Source organism: Pongo pygmaeus, chromosome 9 (assembly GCF_028885625.2).
Source record: "Pongo pygmaeus isolate AG05252 chromosome 9, NHGRI_mPonPyg2-v2.0_pri, whole genome shotgun sequence".
Lineage (NCBI taxonomy): Eukaryota > Metazoa > Chordata > Mammalia > Primates > Hominidae > Pongo > Pongo pygmaeus.
In genome coordinates, this window is record NC_072382.2 from 538,091 (window position 1) to 554,776 (window position 16,686).

Here is a 16,686-nt window from a genome sequence, read left to right on the forward strand (position 1 = left end):
CTCTGCAGGGGAGAGGAAACAGCACCGAGCAGGGCAAGGTGTCTCCTGGGGAAGCCCAGTTCCAATGGGAAGAAACGAATGGGGAGAGGTGGGGTTGGGCGGTGTCAGCCGCCAGGCCCTGCCCAGGCCAACACCCACCTCTGAGAACCAGGCACAGGGGGCTCCAGGCTCTGCTGCCCCAGCAGACCCCGGCAGGGGAGCCCAACCTATCATTTTAGAAGCTGCCTTGAGGCCAGAGCATAGCTTCCTGCCAGTCCCTGGCCAGAGGATGCCCCAAGCCCCACAGCAAGGAGCCTGTGGTGATGGGTGGGGCCCCACCAAGTGGCTTCCCTGGAGGGAGCTCTGTGCTCAGTCACCCCTGGTGCCCAGCCAACCTCTGCCCAGCGTCCACCCATGTGACTGGGCCAAGGGGTGGGAGCAGCGAGGAGGCAGCGGGGCCAGAGGGTGGACAGAGCGACCCAAGCTGCCTGTCTGCACTGGGCTGCCTGGCTCCATCAACCACAGTGCAACCCCTGACCCTGGGGGAGGAGGGGCGGCTCCCAGGGCCCTCCATGCAGGAACAGCCTATGCTGGACTGGATCCAGCTCTCTCCCAGGCCCAGGTTGTGGGAGAAATGGGGAGCCCTCCGCCTCCCAGTCCTGCTGGCTGGAACTTTCCTGTGCTGGGGATGCGGCGTTTGCAGCCAGGGCGGCCAGTCAGGGTGCCAGGCTCCCATCTGAACACTGACAGACTGTGGGCTGTGCAGGCTGGGTGCGGTGGTCACGCCTGTAATCCGAGCTACTCGGGAGGCTGAGGCAGGAGGATCCCTTAAAGCTAGGGGGTCAAGGCTGCAGTGAGCCGAGATCGTGCCACTGCACTCCAGCCTGGGTGACGGAGTGAGACCCTGTCTTAAAAAAGAAAAGAAAAGAAGTATTGGGTGGAGAAAGGACCAAGCCCAATTACTACTTTAGCGCGGCTGCCCCGTCCCGTCTGGTGATCACGTGCTCCCATCGTGGCCTCAGCGGCTGCCTCCTCCAGGACACTTTCGCTGACTACCTACTTCCCAGGACCAGCCTGTCCCAGTCACCCCCAGAACAGACTGAGTCACAGTGGATTCCTGTCAGACACCCACGAGAATAAAGGAGGGGCTCCCGCCAGCTTTGTCTCAGGACCCACAGCCCCACATGTGCCTCACTGACAGCGCTGGGGGCCATGAGAGGTGCACACGCATCTGGGGGTCCTGACAGCGCTGGGGTAGGGCGACCTCTGACCCATCAGCCTCCCAGGCTTGGAAAGGAGGAGCTGTGGAAACCTGGGATCCCAACAGATGCGTGGTGCTCTGGCTTCCGTTTTACGGAAAATCGGGGAAGAGTAAGTTTCCTCCACAATTCCAGGGAATACCCCCACTCCATTCCTGCAGGGCCTGGTCGCAGGAAGCCAGGTGGCATCACTGCTGGCGGGGGTCACTGTGCCGGGGGCTCCCACGGTGCCTCCCCAACCAGGCGGGTGTTCAGCTACTTCCTGCAGCTGTGCTCTCTGCAGAGATGCTGGTGTTCTCAGCTTTGGGGGATTATTCTTAAGAGGTGCAGGTCCTCAATTCCCTGCCACTTTTATGTTGGTTAAAACCCAAAGGAGCAGGCCCAGCCCTGCTGCCTCATGGAGGTCAACCCACGGCCCACCTGCCTGGACAGGGCGAGGCCAAGCAGGGCCTCTGAGATGCCTCCACCTTGCAGCAATGGCGGACCCTGCTGGGTTGGACGAAAAGCCACTCATTGTAGAGTCTCAGAGGAAGGGCCAGGAGGGGTGAGGGACAGGAGGGACAGCATCTTGTGGGGAGGCAGGAGGGACAGGTGGGATGAGGAGCAGGCGGGGTGAGGGACAGGAGGGACAGGTGGGGTGAGGGGCAGGCGGGGTGAGGGACAGGCAGGGTGAGGGGCAGGAGGGACAGGCAGGGTGAGGGGCAGGCGGGGTGAGGAACAGGCGGGGTGAGGGACAGGCGGGTGAGGAACAGGAGGGGTGAGGGACAGGCGGGTGAGGGACAGGAGGGACAGGCAGGGTGAGGGACAGGCGGGGTGAGGAACAGGCGGGGTGAGGGACAGGCGGGTGAGGGACAGGCGGGGTGAGGGACAGGCGGGTGAGGGACAGGCAGGGTGAGGGGCAGGCGGGGTGAGGAACAGGCGGGGTGAGGGACAGGCGGGTGAGGAACAGGCGGGGTGAGGGACAGGCGGGTGAGGGACAGGAGGGACAGGCAGGGTGAGGGACAGGCGGGGTGAGGGACAGGAGGGACAGGTGGGGTGAGGGACAGGCGGGGTGAGGAACAGGCGGGGTGAGGGACAGGCAGGTGAGGGACAGGAGGGACAGGCGGGGTGAGGGACAGGCGGGTGAGGGACAGGAGGGACAGGCAGGGTGAGGGACAGGCGGGGTGAGGAACAGGCAGGGTGAGGGACAGGCGGGGTGAGGGACAGGCGGGTGAGGGACAGGAGGGACAGGCAGGGTGAGGGACAGGCAGGGTGAGGGACAGGCGGGGTGAGGAACAGGCGGGGTGAGGGACAGGCGGGTGAGGGACAGGAGGGACAGGCAGGGTGAGGGACAGGCAGGGTGAGGGACAGGAGGGACAGGCAGGGTGAGGGACAGGAGGAACAGGCGGGGTGAGGGACAGGCGGGTGAGGGACAGGAGGGACAGGTGGGGTGAGGTGCAGCATCTAGAGTGCGTCCTGCAGCAGGCCAGACACGTTTTCCAGCCTCCACTGCTCACTGGCAGCACCAACGGTGCAGCACCGGGTGCGCCTGTGCAGGATGATGAAACATCAGTGAGGGCTTCGCCCGGCTGGGCAGAGACTCTACTAAGTAAATAGGCCAGGGCGGTGGCTCACACCTGTAATCCCAGCACTTTGGGAGGTCGAGGTGGGTGGATCACCTGAGGACAGGAGTTCGAGACCAGCCTGGCCAACACGGAGAAACCCCGTCTCTACTAAAAATCCCTAAACTAGCTGGGTGTGGTGGTGGCCACCTATAATCCCAGCTACTCAGGAGGCTGAGGCAGGAGAATCGCTTGAACCCGGGAGGCGGAGGTTGCAGTGAGCCAAGATTGTGCCATGGCACTCCAGCCTGGGTGACAGGGTGAGACTCTGTCTCAAATTAAAAAAAAAAAGAAAACCAGAATAAACCAGGTGGTCCCGAGAAACCCAGAGACTCAAAATATGGGGGGGCCTCTGCAGGGCCCACAGAGCCAGTGAGCCCTGCTCCAGTACACAGCCCCTTCCAAGGGGGCTTTGGCCACCTCTCAGGCTCAGCTCCAGCTGGTGCAGAAAGCGCTTCAGAGGCAAACATCAGAATCGCTGGTGCAGGTTCCTCCTGGCGCTGCCAGCCCACCCCAGGTGCCTGCTGAGCTATTGCTGAGTCTGTACTTTCTCGCCCCAATGCAGCCACAGCCGTGGAGCCTTCTGTGTGCAGAGAACACAGGCCATGAGGGCAGAAGCTTCCAGAACAAGAGTGATGCTGCTCCAGCAGTGCTCTCGATCAGGAGGGCAGGTGGGTCCCATGTTCAGGCCCAGCCCAGTGCCCAAACACGCTGGACGTGCCCCCTTCTGCCCCCCGCAGGCTTCAGCCCTTTCTCCTCCACCTGGTGCCAGGACCATTAGAAACAAGGGCGAGACCAGGAGGCCATGAGGCTCTGCATGTGGATCCCTGGACCGAGGCCACCGAGCTGTCCACGTGGACTGAACAGGCTCTGCTGGGCCGTCGGGCTCGCTCAAGCAGCCTGGGCACAGGAGGGCACCATGCGCCCAGAAACCTGGCGGGAAGGGCCATAGGCCTGCTGCACCCCCCAGCAGCCACGAGGTTCTCATAGAACAGAAGGAATGAAGACCTCCTGGACTACACGAGCCACCAGACGCCAGGGCTCCGGCCTGGCCTCGCTGCCCCGTGCACCGGAGGTGCGGTGGGCTTGGTCTTCCCACCTGAGCAGTAGGAGGAAGGGGAAGAAACCCCCCCGAGGGCTGGCACTGCAGCCGGCCGTGTGGGGCAGGAGACCTTATTTACACTTTATTGACAGACACAACACGTATGTACATGCGTCGCAGCACAGGCCCTGTGGGCAAGACCGGACGCTCATGATCCCAGGGATAAAAAATCTGTCCGCGAGCGGGCAGGGGGCCCGGGCGGGGGGAGTCTGCTCCCCAGGGCACCATTCGCTTAAAGTGTGTTAATAACTTGTCCAGCAAGTTTCTTTACCTTCCCACACCCCTCTTCTCAACGTCCCCCCAGAGTCCTCAGGGGGGCCTTCGACCTGCAAAAGCCTCACAGGAGTGCGAGGGGCCCCAGCTCCCAGGGCGGCCGACGGAGCCTCACACGGTCACCTTCTCCATCACGCTTTCAGCCACGTGGACTTCGTCTGCCTGGACAGTGACAGCTGCTGACTGGCCGCATATGTGCTGGTGATCTTTCCAGTCCTGGAAGGGAGGACACACCCATGTCAGCAGGGTCAGTGGGTGGAGCAGGGTCTGGGCAGGGTCCCCAAGGCAGACCCCAGGCTCCTCACCCCAGAGGGTGCAGCCCTCTGTGAGCTCACCTGGGGGTGCTGAGAATGCCCACCCCAGCCCCCGTGCGCCCATACTCTGTTGGTCTCTGCTCCAATACAGCCTTCCCCACACTCTCTTGGTTTGAGGAATCGGATCAAAAGGCAAACAACAGGCGGGGCATGGTGGCTCACGCTGTAATCCCAACACTTTGGGAGGCCCAGGCGGGTGGATCCCCTGAGGTCAGGAGTTCAAGACCAGCCTGGCCAACATGGTGAAACCCCATATCTACTAAAAATACAAAAATTAGCTGGGCATGGTGGCAGGCACCTCTGATCCCAGCTACTTGGGAGGCTGAGGCAGGAGAACTGCTTGAACCTGGGAGGCGGAGGTTGCAGGGAGCCGAGATGGTGCCACTGCACTCCAGCCCGGGTGACAGAACAACTCCATATCAAAAAAAAAAAAAAAAAAAAGTCAAACAACAAACCAGGGTAAGACTCTCCAAACCAGTTGTTTTGTGTTAGGGATGTAAACAAAAAATATCACACATGCAGAAAAACATTTAAATGTGTAAATATTACATATGTAAATTACGATCAAGTTCTGTGGGGGTTTTTTTGTTGTTTTTGGGACAGAGTTTCGCTCGTTTCCCAGGCCGGAGTGTAACGCGCAATCTTGGCTCACCACGACCTCTGCCTCCTGGGTTCAAGCAATTCTCTTGCCTCAGCCTCCCTAGTAGCTGGGATTACAGGTGCACGCCACCACATCTGGCTAATGTTTTGCATTTTTAATAGAGACAGGGTTTCACCATGTTGGTCAGGCTGGTCTCGAACTCCTGTCCTCAGGAGATCCGCCCGCCTCAGCCTCCCAAAGTGCTGGGATTACAGGTGTGAGCCACTGTGCCCGGCCCCCGTTCTGTTTTTAATGGCAAAGATGAAAAAGCAAACTGGAACCAGCCCATAGCTGCAAAGGGGCTCTGCAGAAAGAAAGTGGGGGATGGTGCTTGGGAGAAGTCACAGCTCATGTGAGGTCAGCACACAGAACCAGGCTCCGCCTCCCTGCTACGTCGAGCACCTCGGAATAGAGCAGAGCTCTAGAGGAAGTGCCAGGTGCTGAAGCTGAGGCAGCCTCGTCAGACAGAGGCAGCTCTGTGCACGGGGGCGTGATACGTACACATATAACACACAGAGCAGAAATAAATGCTTCCAAATGGTGAAGGGTTATTCCCCAGAGGGCAGAATTCCAGCTGATTATAATAAAAAAGCAAAATTAGGCCGGGCGCAGTGGTTCACGGCTGCAATCCCATCACGTTGGGAGGCCAAGGTGGGCAGATCACCTGAGGCCAGGAGCTTGAGACCAGCCTGCCCAACATGGCAAAACCCCATCTCTACTAAAAATACAAAAACTAGCTGCCTGTGGTCACGCGCACCTGCAATCTCAGCTACTTGGGAGGCTGAGGCACAAGAATCGTTTGAACCTGGGAGGCAGAGGTTGCAGTGAGCCAAGATTGTGCCACGGCACTCTAGCCCAGGCAACAGAGTGAGACTACGTCTCAAAAAAAAAAAAAAAAAAAAATTAAAATTACCTGGTAATAGACTATAAATCTACATAGCATGAAAGCACACACATCAGCAAACTGCAGCATCGGGTGCAGACCCACTACCCACCCCTCCCCGGCCTCCACTCTGGGGCAACCAGGAAGGGTTCCGGTTCCTGCCCAGACTCTGTGTGGGGTGAGGGGCCTGCACCCCTCATGGGAACTGCCCCCAGTGAGAAGATGTGGGCCCTGGACAAGGCCCTCACGAGTTCTAGAGGCTTCCTTCTCTGGTCTACAGGTTTGAGCCACTCCCTGGGGCCTGTGCAGATGGAGGGAGAGAGGGCACACATCAGTGTTGACTCTGAGCTACAGAAGCTTCCATCAAGTTCTTCAAGCAAAGAGGCAAATGCCCAGGGTAGACTTTTAAAATCAGAACTACTGAGTTCTTTTTTAAAGCAAATTTTTCCATCTTAAACATCAATGTGATGCTTCTTACAGTATAATGTTAAAATATTTTTGAAAAAAAATCATTATCTGAAAAGCCAGAATTAGAAGTGTTTCAGTTTTTGAAAAATAGAAAAAAATGGTTAAATTCACAAGAAGCTAACAATGAAAGTGCCTGATACAAATAAATGACAAAAGCCAACATCACAGACTTCGGGAGGTCGAGGTCACTTGAGGTCAGGGGTTGGAGACCGGCCTGAGCAACATAGCAAGACCCTATCTCTATATAAAAAAAATGTTTTAAAATTAGCTGGGTGTGGTGGCTCATGCCTGTGGTCCAAGCTACTTGGGAGACAGAGGCAGGAGGATCACTTGAGCCAGGAGGTCAAGGCTGTAGTGAGCTGTGATGGCACCACTGGACTCCAGCCTGGGTGACAAAGCAAGACCCTGTCTATAGAAAACCTAAAATAGGCTGGGTACCATGGCCCATGCCAGTAATCTCAGCACTTTGGGAGGCCGAGGCAGGCAGATCATGAGGTCAGGAGTTCAAGACCAGCCTCAACAACATAATGAAACCCTGTTTCTGCTAAAAATACAAAAATTAGCCGGGCGTGGTGGCGGGCGCCTGTAATCCCAGCTACTAGGGAGGCTGAGGCAGGAGAATCGCTTGAACCTGGGAGGTGGAGGTTGCAGTGAGCCGAGATCGCGCACTGCACTCCAGCCTGGGTAACAGAGCCAGACCCTGTCTCAAAAACAGAAAACAAAACCAAAAACAAACGAACAAATAAAAACCAAAAATAAGTAATGACATAAAAACAGTGACTAAAAATCCAATTAAAACACAATCCAAATGTGACTTACAGTGATCCAGGCCTCACAAATGAAAATAATGATGCGTGGGGCTTGCTTTAAAATGCTCAGCCCTCAGCCCAAAGAGAGAGGGGGACAAGCCAGGAGGGCAGACGCTAAAGCAGCTGATACAGGCGAGGGTGACGGGCCTCTCCTGGGTGATCCAACTCATGTGCACGTCTCACATTTTCCAAAGTTAAGGATTAAAAGAAAGTGTTGGCACCACAGCAGGTAGGTGACTCAATCCAGGCGGTGCTGGGAGCAGGCCACAGGCAGGACACCAGGGCTGGGTGGGGAAAAATGCCCAGAGCCCCCAGACCCTCCTGGGCAACAGGCCCTGCTGTGGGGACTACAGAGGTGCCCTGTCTACAGGCGCGTGTGGAGAAAGCATAAAGAGCACACGTGCCAGAAACACGCCTCAGCTGACGGCCCCCAGGCCTAGGAGGGGCTGAATCACACTGAGCTTGGTCCCCAAGGCTGGCTTTCTTCAGGTGGGTGCTGGGTGCAGGGGATTCCTGTTGGGGCTTCATAACATGCATAAACTCATGTATACTTCTGTGTACATACCAAGTCCTCTATAATGAATTTTTAAAATTATCACTGCCTTTTTTTTTTTTTTTTGAGACGGAGTCTCCCTTTGTCGCCCAGGCTGGAGTGCTGTGGCGTGATCTCGGCTTACTGCAACCTCCGCCTCCCAGGTTCAAGCAATTCTGCCTCAGCCCCCCTAGTAGCTGGGATTACAGGCACGTGCCACCACGCCTAGCTAATTTTTGTATTTTTAGTAGAGACGGGGTCTTACCATGTTGGCCAAGCTGGTCTCAAACTCCTGACAGGTGATCCACCTGCCTCAGCCTCCCAAAGTGCTGGAATGACAGGCGTGAGCCACTGTGCCCAGCTAGAAAAAATAAATTTTAATATAAAAACTTCTATTGGCTGGTGTAGTGCCTCATGCCTATAATCCTAGCACTTTGGGAGGCTGAGATGGGAGGATTGCCTGAAGCCAGGAGATGGAGACCAGGCTGGTCAACATAGTAAGACCCCATCTCTGTAAGAAAAAAAAAATTAAAGAAATAAAAAAGTACTGAGACAAAGAAGGATGTTTTATAATGATAAAAGAGCTAATTCATCAGGAATAATTATAAACTAAACATATATGCACCTAACAACAGAGTCCCAAAATAAATGAAGCAAAAACAGGCATAATTGCAGATAAAAACAGATAATTCGGCCAGGCGTGGTGGCTCACACCTGTAATCCCAGCATTTTGAAAGGAGACTGAGGAGGGCAGATCACAAGGTCAGGAGATCGAGACCATCCTGGCTAACACAGTGAAACCCTGTCTCTACTAAAAATACAAAAAATTAGCCGGGTGTGGTGGCGGGTACCTGTAGTCCCAGCTACTCGGGAGTCTGAGGCAGGAGAATGGTGTGAACCCGGGAGGCGGAGCTTGCAGTGAGCCAAGATGGCGCCACTGCACTCCAGCCTGGGCGACAGAGTGAGACTCCATCTCAAAAAAAACCAAAAACCAAAACCAGATAATTCAACAGTAATAGCTGGAGAGTTCAACACTTCACTCTAAATAAGGGGTAAAACAAGTAGAGAAAATCAGCGAGAATATGAAAGAGTTGAACAATACTATCAACCAACCTAACTGATATCTATCTAATACTCCACCCAACAGAGCAGAATATACAAGCAACACTCTCCATGATAAGACCATACGCTAGGCCCTAACACAAATCTCAGTAAATTTAAAGGTACTGAAAAATACCAAGTATGTTCTTGAACTACAATGTAATTAAAGTAGAAATTAATTATAAAGGTACATTTAAGAAATCCAGAAATATTTGAAATTAGCATACTTCTACTTCTTTTTTAGATCTACTCCTGAATCCAGCACACACTTCCAAATAACTCATAGGTCACAGAAAAAAATCACACGGCAAATATTTTCAACTGCATAAAATATTCGAACTGAATAAAGATGAAACACAGGCCGGGTGCCGTGGCTCACACTTGTAATCCCAGCAATTTGGGAGGCCGAGGCAGGCAGATCACTTGAGGCCGGAAGTTTGAGACAAGCCTGGGCAACATGGTGAAACCCTGTCTCTACTAAAAACATAAAAATTACCCGGGGGTGGAGGTGCATGCCTGTAATCCCAGCTACTCGGGAGGCTGAGGTAGGAGAATCACTTGAACCCGGGAGGCAGAGGTTTCAGTGAGCCGAGATCGTGCCACTGCACTCCAGCCTGGGCTACAGAACAAAACTGTCTCAAAAAGAAAATAGAGAAGGAGGGCAGAAGGGCACATTTCCCAATTGATTTGAAAGGCCAGTGTTGCCCTGACTCAAAAATGAAACAAAGACATCACAGGACAAAATACAGACCAGCATCTCTCATAAATATGAGAAAAAAAAACCATCAAAAAGATTAGTAAAGCTGCTGGGAACAGTAGCTCACGCCTCTAAATCCCAGCACTTTGGGAGGCCAAGGTGGGCGGATCACCTGAGGTCAGGAGTTTGACACCAGCTGGGCCAACATGGTGAGACCCCGTCTCTACTAAAAATACAAAAATTAGCCGGTCGTGGTGGCGCATGCCTGTAATCCCAGCTACTCAGGAGGCTGAGGCAGGAGAATCGCTTGAACCCGGGCGGCAGAGGTTGCAGTGAGCCGAGATCGCACCACTGCACTCCAGCCTGGGCAACAAAATGAGACTGTCTCAAAAAAAAAAAAAAAAAGAGTGACTAAATGCTCCCAAGTACTCTGATTATGGTAGAAAAAGTTATACAATCCTGAACTACCGTTTGTAGCCTACAAAATTTCTCTTGAATTTCTGTGGAGCGGAGGGCTGAATCATAGAGGAACTGTGGACAGTCTCGCGTGGCTCTGCAGGGGTGTGAAGGGCTGAACCATAGAGGAACTGTGGACAGTCTCGCGTGGCTCTGCAGGGGTGTGAAGGGCTGAACCATAGAGGAACTGTGGACAGTCTCGCGTGGCTCTGCAGGGGTGTGGAGGGCTGAACAATAGAGGAACTGTGGACAGTCTCGCGTGGCTCTGCAGGGGTGTGAAGGGCTGAATCACAGAGGAACTGTGGACAGTCTCGCGTGGCTCTGCAGGGGTGTGGAGGGCTGAATCATAGAGGAACTGTAGACAGTCTCGCGTGGCTCTGCAGGGGTGTGGAGGGCTGAACAACAGAGGAACTGTGGACAGTCTCGCGTGGCTCTGCAGGGGTGTGGAGGGCTGAACAAAAGAGGAACTGTGGACAGTCTCGCGTGGCTCTGCAGGGGTGTGGAGGGCTGAATAATAGAAACAGAGGAACTGTGGACAGTCTCTCACGTGCCTCTGCAGGGGTGTGGAGGGCTGAATAATGGAAACAGAAACTGTGGACAGTCTCTCTCACGTGGCTCTGCAGGGGTGTGGAGGGCTGAATAATAGAGGAACCGTGGATAGTCTCTGTTGCGTGGCTGTGCAGGGGTGTGGAGGGCTGGGAAGCACTGACCAGCAGCCCTCAGGGTTTCCGGCCACCACCTGTGGGGCCTCACATGAGAGCACTACCTGGCCATGTCACATGTGAGCCTTCCGCAGGGTCTTCACGGAGCCAGGCAGGAGCCCCGGATTCCCAGAGGGAGAGACAGGGAGGGGAGTCAGGTGTGGCACCAGGAGCACAAGGGGAGGGAGGGCCACCCAGGGGTCTTCGTAGTGAGGGAGGAGGCGGGGGCACTGAGCGTGGTGCAGGTGAGACCTACCTTGCGCTGGCAGAAGGTGGAGCAGTAGTTGACCTTGTGGCAGCCTGTGCACTCGCTCATAGCCTCCCGGCCGCAGTTAACGCAGGACTGCTGCAAGAAGGACACAACAGGCCGGTCAGTGACGTGGCTGCGGAGAGCCCCTAAGATGCCAGGGACAGAGGCAGGTGCAGGCGGGAGGCCCCGAGGTCTCCCCATTGGACTCTTTTTTTTTTTTTTTTGAGATGGAGTCTCGCTCTGTCACCCAGGCTGGAATGCAGTGGCGCGATCTCAGCTCACTGCAACTTCCGCCTCCCGGGTTCAAGCAATTCTCCTGCCTCAGCCTCCTGAGTCTGGGATTATAGGTGCCTGACACCACGCCCAGCTAATTTTTGTATTTCTAGTAGAGACGGGGTTTCACCGTGTTGGTCAGGCTGGTCTCGAACCCCTGACCTCGTGATCCACCTGCCTCGGCCTCCCAAAGTGCTGAGATTACAGGCGTGAGCCACTGCGCCCAGCCCCCATTGGACTCTTGACTGCACCTCCGCCCCAGTGCTACTCAGAACATTCTCGTCACCTCCAGAATCAGCTCTTTACTGGCCTCAGTGCAGTTTGCCCCCTACATTCATTCACTGGAAGATCAGCATGGGCCGGGAGCAGTGGCTCACACCTGTAATCCCAGGACTTTGGGCAGCCGAGGCGGGTGGATCACCTGAGGTCAGGAGTTCAGCACAGGCAACGTTGCGAAACCCAGTCTCTACTAAAAATACAAAAATTAGTTGGGTGTAGTGGTGGCCACCTGTAATCCCAGCTACTTGGGAGGCTGAGGTGGGAGAATCGCTTGCACCCAGGAGGCAGAGGTTGCAGTGAACCGAGATTGCACTACTGCACTCCAGCCTGGGTGACAGAGCGAGACTCCCATCTCAAGAAAAAAAAAAGGGAAATCAGGGCCAGATGCGGTGGCTCATGCCTGTAATCCCAGCACTTTGGGGGGCCGAGGCAGGAGGATCACGAAGTTAGGAGATCGAGACCATCCTGGCTCTAACACGGTGAAACCCCGAGATTGCAGCACTGCACTCCAGCCTGGGCGACAGAGCAAGACTGTCTCCAAAAAAAAAAAACAAAGGGAAATCAGCATGGAAATCTTTCTTCAAACTCCGAGGAGCTTCACTCCAGCCAGGCCAGCACAGAAAATCAAACTCAGGAGTCCACCGCTCCCAACACTCCTGAGCAGGGCTGTGGGCATCAGCCTGGGCGCACCGTGGCAGGCGTGTGTCCCAAACTGCTGCGGCGGCGCCACAGCCAACACCCCCATGCCCCACCCAAGCCGGTTTCTGTGGTGGATTGAAAAGATGCCACCAGAGGTTTGTGTACTTCCTCCTGGAATTACATTATTGGAGCCTTTCTTTTTAGTCAGCGCACAGGTCAACATGCGGTCAATGATTAATGTTTGCGGCATGACTAAGGTGCCTGACGGTTGTGAGCTCCACCAATGCTCTCTGAGACGGAGAAGACCACCAGGCCTAGGAGAGGCCTTGGTGCCGCGACCCGCATGCCCGGGACGCACCCAGATCATCTGCAGGCGCTGCGGGAGGGGCCGTGGCCAGTGGGTGAGTGGCAGCGTCTGTGAGCAGCACGGGAAATGACTCCAGCGCGGCCACACGGCTCCTGCATGCGTGCAGACCTGCTCCAAGGTTCTGTTCTGATGCTTGCCTCCCTTCTTCGCAAATGTGATCTTTAACGTTTTTCCAGTTGTAAGACATTCAGAGCTCCAACATTCAGTCACTCACTTCAGAAAACAGGAGCATTAGGAGGAATTTTGGTGCTAATTTAGGTTGCCCCCCACCTCTACATTATTTATTTATTATTTATTTATTTTTGTTTTTGAGATGGAGTCTCACTCTGTCGCCAGGCTGGAGTGCAGTGGCACGATTTTGGCTCACTGCAACCTCTGCCTCCCGGGTTCAAATGATTGTCCTGCCTCAACCTCCCGAGTAGCTGAGACTACAGGTGCTCGCCACCACACCTGGCTAATTTTTTTTTTTTTTTTTTTTTTTAGTAGAGACAGGGTTTCACCATGTTGGCCAGGATGGTCTCGATCTCTTGACCTCATGATCCACCTGCCTCGGCCTCCCAAAGTGCTGGGATTACGGGCTTGAGCCACTGCACCTGGCCTTTTATTTATTTATTTATTCATTTTTGAGACAAAGTCTCGCTTTGTCGCCCAGGCTGGAGCGTAGTGGCGCAATCTTGGCTCACTGCAACCTCCACCTCCTGGGTTCAAGTGATTCTCATGCCTCAGTCTCCCCACAGCTGGGACTACAGGCATGGGCCACCAGGCCTGGCTACTTTTTTTGTATTTTTAGTACAGATGGGGTTTCACCATATTGGTCAGGCTGGTCTCGAGCTCCTGACCTCAAGTGATGCACCTGAGTCGGCCTCCCAAAGTGCTGGGATTACAAGCATGAGCCACCGTGCCTGGCCTCTGCCTCTACTTTAAATGACAAACTATTTCTTTTTTTTTTTTTTTTGAGATGGAGTCTCGCTGTGTCGCCCAGGCTGGAGTGCAGTGGCGCGATCTCAGCTCATTGCAACCTCCACCTTCCAGGTTCAAGCGATGCTTCCACCTTAGCCTCCCAAGTAGCTGGGATTACAGGCGCTTGCCACCACGCCTGGCTAATTTTTGTGTTTTTAGTAGAGACGGGGTTTTGCCCTGTTGGCCAGGCTGGTCTCAAACTCCTGACCTCAGGTGATCCGCCTGCCTTGGCCTCCCAAAATGCTGGGATTACAGGCATGAGCCACTGCGCCTGGCCGACAAAATATTTCTTAAAAAGTCTGTAACCACAGAGAATTTTCTGGAAGGAGAACACAGCTTCTGTAGGCTTTATTAACATCCTGGGTTGCTCCGTGGATGGCCGGGCCAGGCAGGACCCTGGTCCAGCCCCTCACAGACAAGAGGTCAGGTGGGGTAGGAGGCTGGCGGGAGCGTGGTCACTGTCCCGGGTAGCGGCCCCCAGGCTGAGAAGGGCACAAGGCTCCGTGTCCAGCAGTCCCTGTGCACCACACACCAGGACGTCCTGTACTTGCCCCCCAGCATAGTTCCTGGAGGACAGCATCCCTGAACTGAATGGGAAGCCTGTCCTGTTGCCTCGCCGGCACCTCTTCGGCCTCAGCTGGGACTTTCAACCGCTTGGGCCTTTCGCAGTACGCCCTTTGCAAAACCTTTTTTTTTTTTTTAAAAAAAAAAAAAAACTAAAAAATAACGTTCTAGGAAGGTTAGAAGGAGCTTTGGGGTCTGAATTAGAGTCAGAGGCAGTAGCATGAACTCATGTTCTCTTCACAGATACAGAAGCGGCTGCGGAGATGTTCATACACACAGGTGACACCCTCGTCCCTGCTCTGCAGCTGAACAGGTGACACCCTCATCCCTGCTCTGCAGCTGAGGGCCTCCAAGTGACAACATCCCAGCAGCACCGGACCCACCTGGCACCCAGGCCTCACTATCTAAGACTCGCCAATAAAAGGACCCGGGGCTCCCTGCCTGGCACCTAGGCCTCACTCTCTAAGACTCTCCAATAAAAGGACCCGGAGCTCCCTGCCTGGCACCCAGGCCTCACTCTCTAAGACTCTCCAATAAAAGGACCCGGGGCTCCCTGCCTGGCACCCAGGCCTCACTCTCTGAGACTCTCCAATAAAAGGACCCGGGGCTCCTTGCCTGGCACCCAGACCTCACTCTCTGAGACTCTCCAATAAAAGGACCCGGGGCTCCTTGCCTGGCACCCAGGCCTCACTCTCTAAGACTCTCCAATAAAAGGACCCGGGGCTCCTTGCCTGGCACCCAGGCCTCACTCTCTAAGACTCTCCAATAAAAGGACCCGGGGCTCCTTGCCTGGCACCCAGGCCTCACTCTCTAAGACTCTCTAATAAAAGGACCCGGGGCTCCTTGCCTGACACCCAGGCCTCACTCTCTAAGACTCTCCAATAAAAGGACCCGGGGCTCCTTGCCTGGCACCCAGGCCTCACTCTCTAAGATTCGCCAATAAAACGACCCAGGGCTCCTTGCCTGGCACCCAGGCCTCACTCTCTAAGACTCTCCAATAAAAGGACCCGGGGCTCCTTGCCCGGCACCCAGGCCTCACTCTCTAAGACTCGCCAATAAAAGGACCCGGATCTCCTTGGAGAAGGGCTGATTCCCGGGCCAGGACAGGGAATGCAAGAGGAGCCTGGAGCACCCTGCAGTGCCAGGAAGTCAGGACGTACCCCAAAATGAAAACTCTGTTGATGGGGGTGCGTCAGGGGACCCAGGAGCCGATGGCAGGAGCTCCCTAGGGCCAAGGACAGACAGTGTGATTCACAAAAAAAGTAGTGTTGCATTCTAGCTCAGAGTTTAAAACATATATAAAATGAGCCCATCCTGATACAAACAAATGATCAAATAAATAAATACAAGTCCAAGCTATTCCAGATCCTCCCCTGTCTAGGAGAAGCCCCCCACGGCCACGGACTTGCTCCCTGACTAAATGTGCAAAGGGAGAAGCAGTCCTGTCACCAAGGAGACACCTGCAGACACCTGACTCTGGTGAGGAAGGTCAGAGCTGTCTGTAATGTCACTTGGATATCAGGGACGCCACAGTGGGGTGCGACAGGCGGCGGCACTCCTCCCTGAAACCTGTCGTCCACCCCCACAAGAAAGCACAAGACAGGCCTGGATCGGGGCACCTGGACAAACTGCCTGGCCAGGCCCTCTCAGAACTGCAGGGCACGGAAGACAAAGAAAGACTGAGAGACCGTCACAGGCCTGAGGGTGCTGGGCAAATGGTGCACGGGAGGCTGTCTCCCACAGGTGGCAGCGGGGACAAGGTCCTAGAGCAGAAACAGGACGTTGATAATGAAATTCAAAGTCCGGAGTTCACAGTGACACCCAGTGCTGGTTTCTCAGCTACAACAGCCATGCCCTGTGGGCTTAGAAGTTACAGAGGGGAAGCTGCGGAGTGGCAGAAGGGACCCTCTGTGCTCACTTTGCAACTCTTCTGTAAACCTAAAATTATCCCGAAATACGTTTATTTTTAAAAATAACCATTCATTAGCCGGGCACGGTGGCTCACGCCTGTAATCCCACCACTTTGGGAGGCCGAGGCAGGCAGATCACGAGGTCAGGAGATCGAGACCATCCTGGCTAACACGGTGAAACCCCGTCTCTACTAAAAATACAAAAAAATTAGCCGGGCGTGGTGGTGGGCGCCTGTAGTCCCGGCTACTCGGGAGGCTGAGGCAGGAGAATGGTGTGAACCCAGGAGGCGGAGCTTGCAGTGAGCCGAGAACGCGCCACTGCACTCCAGCCTGGGTGACAGAGCAAGACTCCGTCTCAAAAAAAAAAAAAAAAAAAAAAACCATTCATTACTGCGGAAGAGGTGAGCGTGCGTTGCAGAAGGTTAGGACAAGACACCGCGTTTCTGTGGCCAAGGACGTCGACGAGTCCCATTCTGCGCTTGCAGGAGACCGCCAGGAAATCACAGGACTGCGGACGGCACAAAGGGCAGAAGTGCCCAGGCCTGCCAGGCGCCCCGAGAAGCTCATGCTGCCAAGCAGCTGGCACTGCCATTGGCCTTCAGAGTTCTCTGGGCCGCAGGCGGGCAGAG

The 16,686-nt window shown here is 54.9% G+C and overlaps 1 protein-coding gene across 3 annotated transcripts in view; it reads right to left on the reverse strand.

Annotated features, from left to right (window-relative positions):
• Positions 1-4,010: 4,010 nt before the first annotated feature.
• DEAF1 (DEAF1 transcription factor) overlaps positions 4,011-16,686 on the reverse strand; it is a 64,389-nt gene continuing 51,713 nt past the window's right edge. For 2 of the 3 annotated variants that reach the window (XM_063670647.1, XM_054437708.2), the window contains exons 11-12: positions 11,072-11,161; positions 4,011-4,430 (exon numbers count right to left, since the gene is read on the reverse strand). In XM_063670647.1, the coding sequence (XP_063526717.1) occupies positions 4,326-4,430; positions 11,072-11,161 (195 nt within the window). In that variant the 3' untranslated portion in view covers positions 4,011-4,325. Of the gene's footprint in view, positions 4,431-8,515; positions 10,833-11,046; positions 11,162-16,686 lie in introns of those variants that run through there. The other variant, XM_063670646.1, reaches the window with a different exon arrangement.